The sequence below is a fragment of the Equus asinus genome, chromosome 9, assembly GCF_041296235.1.
Source record: "Equus asinus isolate D_3611 breed Donkey chromosome 9, EquAss-T2T_v2, whole genome shotgun sequence".
Taxonomy (NCBI): domain Eukaryota; kingdom Metazoa; phylum Chordata; class Mammalia; order Perissodactyla; family Equidae; genus Equus; species Equus asinus.
Window position 1 is genome coordinate 5,338,317 of NC_091798.1, and position 18,306 is coordinate 5,356,622.

Genomic DNA, 18,306 nt, shown 5'->3' on the forward strand with positions numbered 1-18,306 from the left:
AGGCATGCCGCACAAGAACTGCACAGACCCAGGGACTCGCTGAGAGAAGAGGCAAGACCCTTACGGTGTAAAAGGGACCAACAAAGAGAAAAAAGAGTATCTAAATAAATGAGGAGCTACCCCACGCTCTTGAACAGAATGACTACATACAAGGACCTCAGAGACTACAGAGGTCAATTTTTTCTCAAATTAATCTATAAATTCAATGTAATCCCCATTTATGAAATTCAGCAGGATTTTTAAAACAGAAATTTATAAACATTATAAAATTTTTATCGAGAATAAAAGTTTATAAATAGATAAGTCAATCTTAAAAAGGAAGAGGGGGAAAAAGGGGCAAGGAGGCAGGCTTGGCCTACGTCATGGGTTATGTCCCTCCCAAATCTGTAAGTTGGAGCCCTAACTCCCAGGACCACACAATGTGACCTTATTTGGAACAAGGGTCATTGCAGACCTACTCAATTACGACGAGGTCACAGTGGAGCAGGCCTTATCCACTACAACTGGTGACTTATATATAAAAGGGAGAACTTGCACCAGATGCGCACACGGGGAGAACGCCGTGGGGAGACGGCGGCAGGGACAGGGTCATAACTTCTCCAAGTGAAGGAGTCCCAACGACGGGCAGCAACCACCGAAGCTAGGGGGCAGGAAGGGACGGGGTCTCCCTCACGGCCTTCAGAAAGAACCGACCTCGCAGACACCTTCATCTGGGACTCCTGGCCCCAGAACCGCGCAACTGTAAATTCCCGCTGAGCCACTCGGCCTGTGCTACTCTGTCACAGCAGCCCTAGCAAACACACGACCAAGCAGGCATTCAAACGCACCACAGAGCTATGGCCATGAAAACGAACAGACAATCAAAGAGAGAGACCTAGAGACAGCTCCATTTTATACAAGAACTTGGCATGTGATAAAGGTGGCCGCACGTCAACGAGCTAAGAATGGATTAGCTGTTAAATGGCTTACTACATGGGGAAAAATAAAGCCGGATCCCTGGTAAGGCCACATACAAAGATTAACTCCCTATATGTAAAAAACCTAAACGGAAAGCTTTATAAAAGTAGTGTAGAATATCTTTGACACCCAGGCTTGAGAAAGGACTTCTTAAACAAACCCCCAAACTGCAAACCATAATGTGAAAAGTCAGCACACTTGATTACATCAAAAATAAGGACGTAAGGATACTAGATGATAGACTGGGAGGAGACAGTTACAACACGTAAACCAATAAGGGACTAATATTTAGATTATACATGGAATTACTACTAATCAACAAGGAAAAGATAGGAAAGTCAAAGAGAAAAGGACAAAAAAGGCAAACGGTCAAGTCACAAAGAGGAAACGTAATGGCTAACCAACACATGAAGGGGTGCTCAGACTCGCCGGACCGAGAAACAACCCCACACTCAACGGCACGGGCAGCACCAGACCGGCTGGAGGTGCACGCTGGTGCAGCCCTTCTGGAAGGAACGCGGCTGGGTTTGTGCAAACCAAGGACACAGAGGAAGTGTCTGACTGCAGGGCACGCCAACCATGCCTGCGGGAGGGACTCTCCCTGGTCCCGGAGGGAGATGTGGACACGCGCTGCTGGTGCTGCTTGCACTAGCGGAGTGGAGGGAAACTGTTGGTCCATCACGGGATGAATGGGCAGGAAAATGAGGGGCGGACGTGCTAGAATACTCAACTGCACTCAGAAGCCAAAACCAGATAGGTACACAGAGGAACGCAGTGCCAAGGGGGCAGTGAGGAGCACGCTGAGACCCACTGTACACGTCGCTTCCGGAAGCTAAAATTCAGGTACTCAACACTATACAACATGTCTTAGAGTGACAAATATAAATGAAAAGAGGAACACTGTAGAATGTTGGCCTAGAGGAGAGAGGATGAGAGTCGGGATGGAGGATACAAGGAGAAAAGGAAACAGAACCAGAGAAGCGTCTTATCACGATGGGCCCCTGCCTGAGGGACGGTGCGGACTCTACCTCCGGCCTCTGCAGCCCAGAGGGGAGAAGGCTATGAAGGGAAAACAGGCTGGCAGAATTCCAGCAGGACCAGGGAAGGCCGTGCAGCAAGGACTGCCCCAGGAAAGCTAGCGTGTGCAGCACTGACTCAGCAGTCAGGGGATTGGCACTGTCAAAGCAAATGTTACAAGCTGGAAAGCTGGTGACCCTTGTTAGTTATGGCCATCAGTTAGTAAAACTGTTACTTGCCCAACTCGTAAAACAAAATCCACGCCAGCTGTGCCAGGGCCCCAGCATGCCGGTACACACGGTGGGGCCTGCTGTCTGAACCGGCGCTGTAAGCAAGGGGCCTGCAGTGAGGTGGGCAGGACGACAGTCCAAAGGTAGGGTCTTGTGGGGTAGAAAACCCAACTGGTTCTGGACCCTGAGATAAGTGAGAGAAGACGGAAGAGTGGGCACTGAACGCCACGGGACATTCTGCAGCGAAGATCACATTAGGGTGCTTCCCTCACATGGTGACCGCTGTCTCAGACAGCTGGCCCTTAATATGAGAGAGACTGATAGAGCAAAGAAATGAAGCAGGTATTAAGAACGATGTTTAGTAAATAAACTAACTGGTCAGTGACACACAGAGTGAGTGGAAAAGAACAGACCAGAGGCTGTGACTGAGGGAACTGTCTTGTCAAAGGAACCACAACTCAGGCCTGAAAAATATCTGTGACTGTCTGATTCCTAACACAACCTCCAGGCAGGCAAACCGATAACAGCAAGAGGCTCGCCACAAAGGCTGTGCCCACACAACCCTGAGAGCCCACTCTAAAGCGCCATGGGTGATGGTGGACCCTTCCCGGGCCACAGAGGTCAGCAGACAGAGAAGTTCTTCGGAAGGCAGAAGCAAGGCAGCCAGACATGCTGAGAGCTGGAGCCCCTGCACACTGGGCAGCCTCCACACTTCCCGCCCTGAGGATGCAGTGACCGCCATGGGCTGGTGCCCTGGTTCCCCCTTTCCAAGCAGGCGTTTTCCCCGCGGCCATCTGGCTTCCGCTCTACAATTTCATGCTGGGTGGGATGGGTCAAGGTGAGAAAGACAGCAGGTCATCTGGTTTGAACAAGGGCCACGTGGGCTCGATGGAGAGCACTGCCCATCACCCAGGGGTTTCGGACTGTGAGGATGCAGGGACTGGATGGGACTTCCGGGTAGCTCTGTGGGGCTGACTGTGGTAGAGACAACTACGTTGACCCACACCCTTCTCCCCTTCAGCTGGTTGTAGCCCAGAAACGACAGCCTCAGGCTCCCCTTGCAGCCAGTCGTGGCCATGCTGACCAGCCCTTTCTGTGTAATTGAATGGAACGATGTGCACAACTTCCGTCTCGCTGCTTGAGAGGACAGCTTGGAGGCTCAGAGGAAATAAACGCCAGGACACCTACCAGGGCCAAGGGCCAGGTCTGGCTGCTCCTGGCTCTGGGCTTTTGCTTGTCTCCCTTCTTCCGCTGGCAAGAATGTGACAAGTCGAGTGGCCTTGAGAGTTGGATTTGCCATAGCCAGGGTCCCTGAATGAATGTGGGGGGCAAAACTGCTGGTCTGAAGGCTCTCCTTGGGACTACGGTGTAACGGAAATACAACTTCCACATTTTTAAGCCACTCTATCTCAGGGTCTGCTAAGTTATTACCGCAGGTTTCCCTAACATGCATTAATATTATGTCTATACTGACCAAGACCAGAAGAAACTATGAAAAAATTAAAATAGACAATTTTTTAGGAGAGTGAAGATATTTTCCTCCTTTTCTCTTTGCTTTACTTGATCTTCATTGCTGCTATTATAATAATAGTGACTATACAACAATTTAAAAAGGGAGAAAATAGCAGTTTATTAGTACTGTTAGCCCTCACATTATCCTTGACACAGATATTACTGCATTTTCCACATCTATGGAAAATGAAGTGGGACTGTTTTGGCAATAAAATAGGAAACAGAACTTCAAAAAAAGAAAAGTTTTGAGAAGGATACAGAATGGCGTCCTTCTGGGCAAGGAAGCTTTATAATTTTAGACGCTATCTTTCAGACTCTGGCATGATGGATTCTTTCTGGGCTAGCTCCCCTTGACCACTCCGAAGTGACAGGAGAGGCGGGCAGCAGGCTGTGTGGCCTTGAGACTCAGCAAGATTAATGTAACGGCAAAGCCTGCAAAGACAGAACTGCACCAGCTTATACCCTTCACCCACGTCTCCATTTCTCTGGGCAAACAATGAGTCACCGAAGTAGAAGGAGAGAGACAGCAAGGAAGCAGTAGAGGCACGGCAGACAAAGCTGGGGTTTGGAGTCAAAGGACAAGGTTCGGCTCCCTGCTCTGTGTGTTAGCTGTGCCACCAGGGATGTGTGATTTAGCCACTCGGTTCTGCCTTGTCACTTACATTTCTCCCCATTTAAAAAACTTTCCTCAGGGATTGCTGAGAGTCTCAAAGAAAATAAATGCAAGGACACATACTAGGGCCAAGGACCAGGTCTGACACAGACTAGGACTACAGAGAGGTGTCTCTTCGCCCCTTCTGCAGAAGAAGGACTGGACCAAAACACAGCATGTGACAAGCTCTACCTCTGTAGCCAAGCTGCAGAAAACCAGGCTGTGATCTGAACACAAAGCCAATGCCCACCTGAACTTTGTGAAACATCTGTAAATTAATCGCTTTGACTTCTTCCAGCTGCTGGCGGAGGGCGACTAGAGTGTCCTGCTTCTCATGGGTGTCCTTTTCTAGTAACTTCATTGCAATTTCCATTTCGGTTTTCATACCAACTTGTAACTCCAGTTCTTTTTCTAGTTCCTTAAAAAGATATTAACAAGGAAAATATTATTAAAGTAGATCACAGAAACGTAGTTAGCTGCGGTTCTGTCTTGGGCAATGCCTAAAATATAAACTGAAGGTCAGAATACATTAGGGAGATTGAGAGAAGTCTGTCTGGGGCATAACTAGATTAAATTTTTCTCCTTTCCTCATTTTACAACGAAAAGTGGCTCTGCATCAAGTCAACAGAAAGCTGACAGGTGACAATGTGAGCCTACAGTGCTGGCAACCACTTTCCTCAAACCCTAAGATCAGAACGCATGGTCTGAAAGAAAGTCTGTCTCGAATGCTAGAGGAGATGTAATGTTTCCCAACATTAGAATTGCTAGAATGACTTGCTAGTTTACGGCAACAAAGGTGCAACCATTCTGAAATGGTTCTGTGCTGGATAACTCAGGACACACGTCCCCACATTCATGCAAAGAGATGAGGCAGGCACAGGACTGTGCTTAATAAAAACACCAGTCACTGATGCGTGGCTTGGGCAGAAATAAACCAACCAGAGGCTGTGACTGACGGAGCTGTATTGTGAAAGAAACCATGAGTCTAGGCTCACAGCAACCCCTGGGAGAGGTTTATAAAACTGGAAAAAAATGTAAGTGACAATGCAGAACTGCATGGTAAAAACAGCCTTTTTTTTAAAAAAAAGGGACAATTTCTAACTTTCCATGAGTGTCAGCAGTTTCCTAGTTTCAGCATGCATGTGAAAAGTGCTAACAGAAATAATGTGGAGGGCTATGAGAATCCTTCTAAAGACACTGAGGCGCGCTCACCGCACGGACTCTCCTCTCCTCCTTCAGCTGCTTCCACACGTCGCTGTACATTTCATCCAGACCCTGCCGGGTTTGCTTGTAAGTTTCCAGCTCGACTTTGGTATCCTGTTTTGTTATCTGTATCAAACAAGAACGCAAAGAGGAATGGTTTGCTTATGAAAGTAAGCTAACTGAAATGATTTTAAAATACACCATAATTTTTTAAAAATGTAGCATAATTTCTATTTTTTAAGAATAGAGAAAAGTTAAAATTTTAAAGATATGGGGCCAGCTCCATGGCCGAGTGGTTAAGTTCGCATGCTCTGCTGCGGCGGCCCAGGGTTTGGATCCTGGGCGCGGACATGGCACCGCTCGTCAGGCCACGTTGAGGCAGCGTCCCACATCCCACAACTAGAAGGACCTGCAACTAAGATATACAACTATGTACAGAGGGAGTTTGGGAAGATAAAGCAGAAAAAAAAAATTTTTTAAGATATTCTGAACTATCTTTGAACTTGAAGGATGAGAGCAAGCCAATATTTTTTTTTTTTTTGAGGAAGATTAGCCCTGAGCTAACTACTGCCAGTCCTCCTCTTTTTGCTGAGGAAGCCTGGCCCTGAGCTAACATCATGCCCATCTTCCTCTACTTTATATGTGGGATGCCTACCACAGCATGGCATGCCAAGCAGTGCCATGTCTGCACCCGGGATCCGAACTGGCGAACCCCGGGCCGCCGAGAAGCGGAACGTGCAAACTTAACCGCTGTGCCACCGGGCCGGCCCGCCAATACATTTTTTAAAAGAAAAGTTAGCTTCAGAAAATAATTTAGGGGCCAGCCCCGTGGCCGAGTGGTTAGGTTCGCATGCTCTGCTTCAGCAGCCCAGGGCTTCGCTGATTTGAATCCTGGGCATGGACATGGCACTGCTCATCTAAGCCGTGCTGAGGTGGTATCCAACACAGCACAACCAGAAGGACCCACAACTACAATATACAACTATGTACTGGGGGGCTTCAGACAGAAGAAGAAGAAAAAAACCCAATAATGTATATTCAATTTTCTTTAAAACAGAACAATTGTCCTCAGTGGGATAGGCCCCCACTCAATCCATGATTCAGCATTTATCAAGCACACTTTTAGCACGAGGTGAATCTCCAGATGAATCAGCTATGGTCTCTACCCTCAAGTCGTCAGGTAAGAAAGCTGCAAGCCATCAATTCTATGAAACAGCAAGCGGATTCTACAAAGGAGGGAGGTGCAAAGAGCTATGGGAATGTGGGAGAAGGAGGGCCCAGGCCCACCGATGGTGTCAGGGACGGCATCACAGAGGACGTGGCATATGAGCAGAGGTTGAAGAACGAATAGGAACTTTCATGTGCGAAGGCTCACAGGCGAGGGAGCAGTGGGCCTGGGAACCCCCAAAGGGGTCCAGCAGGCCTGCGAGTGACACGGGAGGGCATGGTGGCTGGAGGCACCTTCTGGCATCAAACAAGCCATCTTTGCACCTTCTGAGGACTGGGTCACTATTAAACGACGAGCTTGAGACTTGTGATGGACATGTGTGAGTCAGAACCAGGCCGTCCAGCTGTGAAGTCGATTTCTCACCTCTACGCTCTTTTCACTTCTTTGACGAATCAATTCATTTTGCTCCCTTAACTGCTGCTGCTCTTCTTGAAGTGAACAAATCCGGTCTGTTGCAGCTGAAAGCTGATAAAGAAAGATTTTTATATTTCTTAACTTCAAAATGAATCTTACTATTCAAACTAAAATCTAACATTTGGTATCTTCACAACTGATAACGTATTTTCACATATTTGATATTTTATGTCCTTGTTTTGAATAGGTAATATATTCACATGGTTCAAAATTCCAGAGATATAAAAATGTATATAGTAAAATCTCTCTCCTGCCCATCCCTAGCCATTTCTGCCCTCCCCAAATGTTCTTCTTTTAAAAAAATGATAGCATGCTACATAATGTGGGCAAAGATTTTTGGACACAAAATACTAGAAATAGCCTGAATGTTCAATATTAGAGAAATGGTTTAATAAATTACAGAGGAAGCATAAAACATAAATATTTAGTTATTACAATGTTTACAAAAGCTTTCAATGACTCGAGAACACATTTATGATATAATACCAATAGGGAAATAAAGCAGGTTATATAGTACGTTCTCACCTCTAATTAAAAAAAACTCAACTATGTTAAAAATGCTTAAGAAAAGATGGGGACTACATATACCAAATGATAAAAATAGCTGTGACTTAGCCAAGGGATTATGGGCTTTTTTCCTGATTCTTCATTCTTTTCAGGTTTCAAAGCCAATGAGCAAAAGGATATTTTATCATGAGGGAGAGTTAAAGAATTTTTGAGGAATCACCACCATGTCATTAACAACATGTCTGAGGAAGACATTTCCTCTCCTTGAACGAGTTACTGTAGTTTAGGGAAAAGTGTACAGAAGCAGGATGCCGTCATGGACCTCCAAGGAGAGGCTGTGGGAGAAGCAAGGCAGGGTACACCCAGCACCCGGTCCTCCGGATGCTGCCTCTGCACACAGCCCGCAGAGAGAGGAGAAAGAAGGAGACATGTGTTTGGCACGTCGCTGTGCTCTTGGCATCCTTCACTCGTGGGGGGCCTTGAACACTGACCTCCTCACCTCCTCTTGGTCAACAGCATCTAAGTCCATTCAGACTTAGAAGCAGGACTGGGATTTCTACACATAACTCCTGTGCCCAGATAAGAAACTTCAAGGCTTTACAGGTGGTGCTAGGAGCTACAAGGGAAGCAGCAGGAGAAAGCCACCAGCTAACCCCATTCCACTCTCTGAAGACGTGGAGGGCACGCTCTGGGGACAGAGATACTTTTCTCCATAGCTCATTTCTATTACAATCATTGGCCTTTGAAGAAAAAATAACCCAGCTGTTCAGTTTCAACAGCTAACTTAGACCTTCATTCAAAGCATCCTGCCTCATCTGGGAGAACAGACTGAGCCTGCTTGTTGTAAAGCCAACTGATGTCTCAACGCCTTCACACACCATGTGCTGTTAGGCACGCTGCTATGACATTAACCTAATTTCATCTTTACAACAATACTGTCAAGCATGGATTATCATCCAATTTGGAGATGAGAACAGTGAGGCTCAAAGACCTACTTCCCTAAACTGAGGCCAAAGGCCCACCCACCCCAGGTGAACGCGAGCTCCCTGTGATGCCACCTACGAATGCCGCCTCTGGATCTCCTGCTCCTCACACAAATCTGAGCTCCTCTCCTGAACGCTGTTAAGGGCTGGCCCCTTAGGAGACAGCAGTCGGTGTAAAGTGAGCCTTAAAGTGGGTCCTTCATTACAAAGGCGTGCTCTGTGACTCTCCTTTTGGCTGTAACCTGCCTGCGCACCATGAGGGGGTGCACTCTCCGCCCCACTCACAGCCCTCTTCCTTCCCAGTGAGAGCAGCCAGGGACCACTACCTGTGGAAAGCCTCAGAAGGGCTGAGAAACCCCCCTCCTGCTAACAGGAGACAAGATGTGTCCACCAAGGAGACTGCCGGGCAGCTGGCAGCAAGCTGTCTTCCTCAGCCTCAGCCCTCCTTCTTCCTGTCCTTTCATCCTCTCTCTTCCTAGTGAGAAAGCAGAGAAAGACCACACTGTGGGGAGACTGTTCCACACTCCTGAGAGGCTGAAACACAGAAGGGGTAGGCTAGGGGACTTTTACCTCGTCACAGAGCTTGTGCCTTCCCGGCAGGGGGGACACACTACACCATAGGGGAGGTGGGAAAGAGGAGGAGAGCAGCACCTTCCCACAGGGGCTGAGCCTCTAGGGAGGGCTCGTCTTCTACGGGATTACTGCGAGGAGATAAAAACTAAGTCACCTAGGACTGGCTCCAGATCAGCTGCACTGGCTCATGGGAGACCCAGACAGGGCGGAACACAGACACGCCGAGGATGCAGAGCTCTGAGAGCGCCCGGCCGGCCTGCAGCTCCACCCAAGTTAGCAATTCCCATTCCTACCAGCGAGCAGCTCCGGTCAGACACGCCGACCACACCACCGCTCGGAACCTTGGCTCACTCTATGTTAAGAATTTCAGTAAGTTACAAACCTCTTCTTGAAGCTTTGAATTAGTCTTTTCCAAGCCATCTATCTTGGTTTGAAGATCCCCAACTGTGCAGCTATAGAAAACAAATATTAAATAAACGTGAACTTATAAAAGCTGACTGTTTTTCCTACCTACAAACAATGAGAATGGAGATTCCTAGATTTCCTGTATGACATGGAGGGTCAAAGGGACTCCAATAAACTCAGAGATGAGGATTCTAAACATGTGTGTGTGTCCGCGTGTGTGTGTCATTTATAGAAAATTTTCAACGTTTTCTCTCCAAAATATGCTACCAACTTCTTTTTTAGCCAACTGGAAAGAAAATAGTTTTTTGCACAACACAATAGATGGGAAGCAAAACGTGTTGGGAGTCATGCATCTAAAGTAATATTCAGAGCAAGATATTGGAACTTTGGGGTAGTAGGATCAAAGATGATTTTAAAATCTTTTTAATACTCTGCCTCATTTTTCAAATATTTTTTAAGAAATATGTACTACTTTCATACTGAAAAATATGTAAAAAGCTAATGAAGATGATGAAAAATAATAACCACCACAACAGTAACCGTAGGAACTCTCTTTTTGGGCGACGTGCCAGGCCCGATTTGTTCAAGCATTTTAAACGCATCAACTCACGTAATCCCGCAATTCTGGGAGGTAAATCTTACTGTTAACCCGTGTCACAGACGAGGGAACCATAACTTTGCTCTAAAAGACTCACTCAAGGTCACAGCCCTAGAGGAGGAGCCAGGATCCGAGCCAGGTGGTCCAGCTCCAGGGACTGTCCCTCTGGACAGTGGGCCCTATTGCCAAAAGCTGGTGCCTTTGCCAGTGAGGAGGACAAAGAAACAAACCCGGCAAGGCTAATGAGTCAAGGTGCAAGCACTGGGTGGGAGAAAATAAAATACAATGACACAAAATGAAAAAGAGAACCAAACAAAAGAGAGGGAGGGAATGAAGAGTTTTAAGAGTATACAATTTTCAATTCTATACCAACCATCTAACTTAGAAAATATCAATGAAATTCCAAAAAAGACATATACTCATAGGAGAAGACCTAGATGAACTAACCACCAAGAAAAAACTGAAAGCTGATAAAGTACTGCCTCCACACAGGCTTTGAGCTTCAAATTTTCCAGGAGCGAATAATGCTCACGAACTGGGTGTTCCCAGGCACAGAAACAAGGTAAAGCTCCCTAATTCATTCTGTGAAGCTGTACAATGCGCATGTGATGCCAGAGGGAAAAACTGCAGAGCAATTACAGGTCAGGTTACATGTTAAGAGAATGATCAAATTATTAAAACTACGTTTATTCCTGTGCCATAGGAATGGTTCAGTATGAAGAAATCCATTAATAAAATACATCACATTAACAGATTAAGAGATAAAAGTAATGACTACTTTAACAGCTGCTAAAAGGCATTTGATAAAATTCAACATCTACTCCTTATAAAAAGTCTCAACAAACTAGGAATCAATTAAGAAACCCTCTCCCCTGGCAAGAGCCAGCACTGCTCCCGGGCAGAGCTCTGAGCAGCGTGCTCCAGGCCCGCTCTGAGGAACGTGCCAGCCCTGCGCCTCTGTCACTGGCTTTTGGGGCCAGCACTGCTGATGTGCCCCACCCCTCTCTAAAAGGGGTTCCGGCAGAGAATAACGTCTCCCCAGCACACCAGACTGAGCATCTCCGCCCACTCCCCACCCACACCTCACCGACTAGCGAGTCATGAACACGCAGCAGCCTTCCAACTGAGATGGAAAACAAGACAAAGACGCCGCTACGCTAGTGACCTGCTCTCGAAGGTCTAGCCAGTGGTTTTCAGCCCTTTTCTCCTGCCCCAACACCCTTCAGGGGCGTGTGCTGACTCCCAGCAGCAATGGTGCCCCCTGTGGCAGTGATTTCCACCCATGAGGCCGAGGGGCGAGGGCTGGAGAGTCGTCTATTGGCTCTCGGAACTGTATAACTGCACAAAACAGAGCCGAAGACTCCGAAAGCTCTTTATCAAGAAATCATACTTCTCCAGTCTGTACACATGAGCATTGCATGATAATTTTTTTTCTTGGTTTGGAAAAAAGTTAATCATAAATATACGGCAACTCAAAAAAGTTCCATGAAACAAATATTGGGGATGCTGAGAATGAACTGTGACACTGGAAAAAGGAGGGGGTCCTACCTCAAGTGCCGGTTAAGTTCTTCCACGTAATTTTTTTGATCAAGGACATCAGTAATTCTCTCGTGCCTTTTAAAAAGAACACAAAAAGAGAGAAATTCTTTTTACTCAGGGTTAACACTTTGTCACTGTCCCCTCACCTTCCAATCACCTTGGATGAGAACCAATGTGATTAGGAAACCAAGAGACGACCTTAGGTCTGCATGGCCCTGAGTGAACAGAGGAGCAAGGCTGGTTGGGGAGAGAGCAGCCAGGGCCACAGGAGGCACGGAAAGACGCCAGCTGGAGAGCAGGCTCCCTCCAGATGTCTGCCCCCGGCCCCCTCCTGAGGGAAGGGAGAGAAAGCCATCAGCACACAAGGGGGAAACACCAACAGCCAGATGCCAATAGCCTCCAGGCAGCAGATGAAGCAGCCGTTGTTACACTGAAGGTAAGGAGGCTGGCTCAGATAACGAGAGCCGAGACTTTTCAGAACGCAAAGCTGATCAGTCTGGGTGAAAAAAAGTCTTTAACATTTTAAACTTAGGCGCCCATTTCTTTACACATCGAGGAACATCTGTACCTAAGTGGGTCACTCCACACGGGTTCCTGCCGCAGAGGCTGGATCTGTTCTTCACTGCAGTCATGTTCTCTGACCTGTTCTGCCCTTTCCACGGCCCTCCCAGGAAGCCATACTGACGGCCTGTTGAGCAGCCTCTATGCATATAGTCACAGTATCTATCTGTCTACAGTATATGTGGTACATACAGTTACAATGTAAGATATCTGTCAGGGATTGTTCTGGTTTAGAAAACGGGATATGTATACTCCTCAGTACCATACTTTTCTCACTCAACACCTTGTGGGAATCCTCCAAGTCTACCATACCAGAAGGTCAAATTTGTTCTTTTTTATGTCTGCATAATATGCCACAGTGTGGAATACCTTGGATATTCCATAATTCATTCACTTATTCCCTGAATGGTGGATAATCGGTTGATTTCCAGTTTTTCTTGACATTAAAAATCTATTTTGGAGCGAGCCCTTATGGCCTAGTGGTTAAAGTCAGGCATGCCGCACTTCAGCAGCCTGGGTTCAGTTCCCAGTCACAGAACCACACTACCTGTCAGCAGATGTGCTGTGGTGATGGCTCATACACAAGAATTAGAAGGACCTACAACTACAATATACAACTATGTACTGGGGCTTTGGGGAGAAAAAAAAAAAGAGAGGAAGATTGGCAACAGATGATAGCTCAGGCTGAATCTTTCCCAGGAAATAAAAAAAGAAAAAAAAGAGAATAAAAAGAAAAGGGAAGCTATTAAAAAAAATATATACGTATATATTTTTTGTTTAAGTTTCAAGTGGGTGTAATCCTTGTACTTAGGGCACATGAAGCATTAATGGGGTTCTGCTGATCCCCTCCTTGGTAAAGTGCACTGCCAGGGCACTGAGACCAGAGGAGTTCCTGTCCGGAAGACATTTCAACGGCAGGTAACAGACGCATGCTGTAAAATATTCAAACACGACCCAAGGGTTTACATAACACGTCCCCCTGAGCCTGCCTTCTGTCCTCTTCCCCCAGACAGCCACTGTTCCGGTCTCCGTGCTGCTCTAGAAGTGGGCCCTGCGTATGCAAGTACAACAGCTAAATAGGGATTTATAGTCTTTTTTATCATAACACAAACAGTAGCATATAAAACACACTGTTTGCTTTTTTTCTTTTCTTTTTTATTTCTAGGACAACTTCTTTTAAAAAATTGCTCTCGTTCACAAGGATGAGGGAGTGCTACACGTGGCATGAAAGGACATCCAAGACACACTACAATCAAAGATCAAGTCCAAGGGCAGCTTCTGTGTATAACGATACCATCCCACTTACGTTCAAACAGACCGTAACGCCAGTTACACTCCCAGCAAATACATACCTGCCAGGCATTAAAAAAGGCTGGGTGGAGGCATGAATAGCTTCCTCTGAGGGAGGGGTGGGAGTAGGACCAAGACGGGGATGAGGGGACAGTGTAAGTGGGGGATTTCACTTGAACTCTGTGCTCTGTAGAGCTTAATTCACGAAGCAATGGGAATATTAATGTGTTACATTTGTAATTAATAACAGCTAAATAAAAACTGAAATTTCAAACAAAGAAAAAACAAAAGTAGCATTCTTTGCCAGAATTTCATTAAAAGCGTGAAGAACAGCAGCGTACTTACTCTTTGCCACCATCAAGATCTTGCACATCCTTAAGGTAGAGGGAAAAATCGATCACTCCAACCTGATGGACATAAAATGCACAGGTTTAAATAAAAAATAACTTTTCCTGCTTTCCACAGCCTTACAATCTTTAAAATTCAGGGTATTTATTACATTCCTGTCTCTTTCCTACAAACATTTAGTCAGGCTAACCAGCTCTACAAAATTGAACAAACCAACCAAGAGAAAAATAACCCTACCACTTTCTAGAAGAAAAACTTACTTAAAATCAGAATTTAAGGGAACACTCTGAAATTTTACCACCCAGTTAAGATTAGTTTTCTGTATATATTCAATAATCAAGTTGTTGACAAAGAGCAGCAAATTTCCTCGGGGACAAAGTAATAAAGAAAAAGGAGACCTGGGTCTCTCGACTACAGTGCTTCATCTGCCACCTCAGGGGTATTGGCACCTGGCTGTTGGTGTTTCCCCCTTGTGTGCTGATGGCTTTCTCTGCTGTTCCCTAAGGAGGGGGGTGGGGCAGGCATCTGGAGGGTGCCTGATCTCCAGCTGGTGTCTTTCCATGCCTCCTGATATAATATATAATATATAATATAAAGATATAATGAAGAGGACATTCATACACCAAGAGAGGACATTCACACGACACAAAAGATGTCTGAGAGACCCACACAGCCATATGTCTGAAGGTGGAGGTGCTGGGCCCCATGGAGGGAGTGGAAGGAGGTAAGGGGATCTCCTCACCCTCCTGAATGGCAGCAACCCCTGGACTGTGGGCAGCTCTGAGAGGAAAGGGGGGAGGGGCAGCCCTCCAGGGAACACCTTTGCTCTCCGAGTTCCATCACAGCCAGTGGTAAAGCCCCAAACAGAGGTGACTAAGCTATTGCAAGGGTGTCTTCATCAAGCTAGCACCCCAGGAGAGCAGCTAGTGAGGGCAGAGCGAGAAGACCCCTGGGATGGCACAGGTGAAAGAAAGCACCCCTCCTCCACCTGATGCTCCAGCCCAGCTGGTCAGTCAGAGTGCCCACACATATGTTAGAAAAGCAGCAGGTGTGAGTGAGCTGCAGATCACGGCAGGCTCAGAATACATAGGTCCTGACACCCACTCAGCGGCAGCAGGTAGAAGCTGTGACAGATACTATCACTATGTGGAGGCACAAATTCACACCATCAAGCAGTATGAAAAAATATATTAATTCTCCAGATCAGAAGGAAAATGATAAGCACCCAGATATCAATCCTGAAGGCATGGAAAGTTATAATATAAATGACAGAGAATTCAAAATAGGTATCATAACAAACCTCAATGAGTTACAAGACAGTTCAATGAAATCAAGAACTTCTTCACCAAAGACATTGAAACTATAAAGAAGAACTAATCAGAAATGCTGGAGATGAAAAACACAACAGATGAGATAAAGAATCTGGACTATTTGAACAATAGAGCTGATATCATGGAGGAGCAAATCAGCAGTCTGGAGGACAGAAATACAGAAAGGCTTCTGATGGAGGAGAGGGAACTAAGAAGAAGAAAAAAGAAAGAAATTCTCTGAGAAACATCCAACTGACTTAGAAAATGCAACATAATGATTACAGGTGTTCCAGAGGGAGAAGAAAGGAGAATGGAGCAGAAAGTTTGTTCAAAGAAATAATAGCTGAGAACTTACCAAACCTGGGGAAGAAGCTGGAAATACAAGTGAAAGAAGCCAACAGATATCCTAGCTATATCAATGAAAAAGACCTTCTCCAAGGCATATATGAGTAAAGCTGGCAAAAGTCAATGACAAAGAAAAAATACTAAGGGCAGCAAGGCAAAAGAAAATAACCCACAAAGGAAACCCTATCAGGCTTTCAGTAAATTTCTCAGCAGAAACCTTACAGGCTAGGAGTGAATGGAATGATATATTCAAAATTCTGAAATTCAAAAACTTTCAGCCAAGGATACTTTATCCAGCAAAAATATCCTTCAGATATCCTCAAATATTCTTCAGATATGATGGAGAAATAAAACTTTTCTCAGATAAACAAAAGCTAAGGGGGTTCACTGCCACAAGAACTGACCCCCCACAAGAAATGCTCAAGAAGGTCCTCATACCTGAAAAGAAAAAGAAAGGGGCTAGAAAGCCTTGAACAAGGAGATAAATAGGTAGACAAAATCAGAAAATTTCAGCTAACAAAACAGGTTAGCAAACAATTATTACATTAAAGATAAAGGGAAGGAAAACACCAAAGATAAATATAATCTTGTCATTTTAACCACAAACTCACAACACAAGATGGAATAAGTTGTGACAATAACAACTTAGGGAAGAGGAAAGGGATGGAATCAGCTTAGTCTAAGGGAATAAAAGGCCATCAGAAAATGGACTATCTCACCTACAAGATTTTTTATACAAACCTAATGGTAACCACTAAACAAATAATCAGAAGAGAGACACAAATGATAAAGAGAAAACTAAGAAAACCATCACAGCAAACTACCTAACTGAATTGGCAGTCCGAAATACAGGGGATGAGAAACAAAGGGAATGTAAAAGAACATTAAGCATTAAGTTCTCATATATCAATAATCACCCCAAACCTAAACGGATTGAATTCTTCAGTCAAAAGACACACAGTGGCTGGATGGATTAAAAAACAAGACCCAAGAATATGCTGCCTCCAGGAAACACAGCTCAGCTCCAGAGACAAACACAGGCTCAGAGTGAAGGGATGGAAGATGATCTCCAAGCTAACAGCAAACAAAAGAAAGCAGGTATTGCCATATTTATATCAAAGTAGACTTCAGGACAAAACAGGTAATGAGAGACAAAGAGGGGCAGTATATAATGATAAAAGGGATGCTCCACCAAGAAGACATAACACTCATAAATATATATGCACCCAACACAGGAGCACCAAAGTACACAAAGCAACTATTAACAAACCTAAAGGGAGATATTAACAACAACACAATAACAGTATGGGACCTCAATACCCCACTTTCATCAATGGATAGATCATCCAGACAGAAAGTCAACAAGGAAATAGTGCCCTTAAACAAAAACCTAGACCAGATGGACTACAGACATATATGGAACACTCCACCCAAAATCAGCAGGATACATATTCTACTCAAGTGAGCATGGAACATTCTCAAGGATAGACCATATGTTGGGAAACAAGGCAAGCCTCAATAAATTTAAGAAGATTGAAATCATATCAAGCATCTTTTCTGACCATAATGCTATGAAACTAGACATCAACCACAAGAAAAAAGCTGGGAAAAGGACAAAGATGTGGAGACTAAATAACATCCTACTGAACAAACAATGGATCACTGAAGAAATTAAAGGAGAGATAAAAAAATACCTGTGAGATAAATGAAAACAAAAATACACCATACCAACTCATATGGGATGAGCAAAAGCGGTCCTAAGAGGGAAATTCATCGCAACACAGGCTCATCTTAACAAACAAGAAAAATCTCAAATAAGCAATCTTAAATGACATCTAACAATTCGAAAAAGAAGAACAAACAAAGCCCAAAGTCAGCAGAAGGAGGGAAACAATAAAAATTAGAGCAGAAATAAATGAAATTGAAATAAAAAAGACAGTAGAAAGGATCAATGAAACCGAGCTGGTTCTTTGAGAAGATAAGCAAAATTGACACCCCCTCAGCCAGACTCACTAGGAAAAAAAGAGAGAAGGCTCAAATGAATAAAATTAGAAATGAAAAAGGAGAAGTTACAACAGATACCACAACTGTATGTCAACAAATTGGACAACCTAGAAGAAATGGATAAATTCTTAGACTCATACAACCTCCCAAGACTGAATCAAGAAGAAATAGAGAATCTGAATAGATGAATCACAAATAAAGAGATTGAAACAGTAATGAAAAACCTCCCAAAAAATAAAAGTCCAGGACCAGATGGCTTCTCTTGAGAATTCTACCAAACCTCAAAGATTTAACACCTATCCTTCTCAAACTATTGCAAAACGTTGAGGAAGATCTAACAATTCCTAACACATTCTATGAGGCCAAATTACCCTGATATCAAAGCCTGAGAAGGACAACACAAAGAAGGAAAATTACAGGCCAATATCGCTGATGAGCAAAGATGCCAAAATCCTCAACAGAATATTGGTAAATCAAATACAGCAACACATTAAAAAGATCATAAACCATGATCAAGAGGGATTCATTCAAGGGACAAGGATGGTTCAACATCCACAAATCAATCAACATGATACACCACATTAACAAAATGAGGAATAAAAACCACATGATCATCTCAATAGACACAGA

General features: G+C 44.7%; 1 protein-coding gene across 4 annotated transcripts in view; it reads right to left on the reverse strand.

Moving 5' to 3' along the window:
• Positions 1-18,306, reverse strand: part of RUFY1 (RUN and FYVE domain containing 1) — a 54,328-nt gene that overhangs the window by 14,210 nt on the left and 21,812 nt on the right. For all 4 annotated transcript variants that reach the window (XR_011505696.1, XR_011505697.1, XM_014860857.3 and 1 more), the window contains exons 6-11: positions 14,015-14,076; positions 11,828-11,893; positions 9,659-9,728; positions 7,163-7,264; positions 5,581-5,697; positions 4,619-4,786 (exon numbers count right to left, since the gene is read on the reverse strand). Coding sequence is in view for 2 of the 4 variants with exons in the window: in XM_014860857.3 (XP_014716343.2) it covers positions 4,619-4,786; positions 5,581-5,697; positions 7,163-7,264; positions 9,659-9,728; positions 11,828-11,893; positions 14,015-14,076 (585 nt within the window). In the remaining 2 variants the exon portion in view is untranslated. The remainder of the gene's footprint in view (positions 1-4,618; positions 4,787-5,580; positions 5,698-7,162; positions 7,265-9,658; positions 9,729-11,827; positions 11,894-14,014; positions 14,077-18,306) is intronic.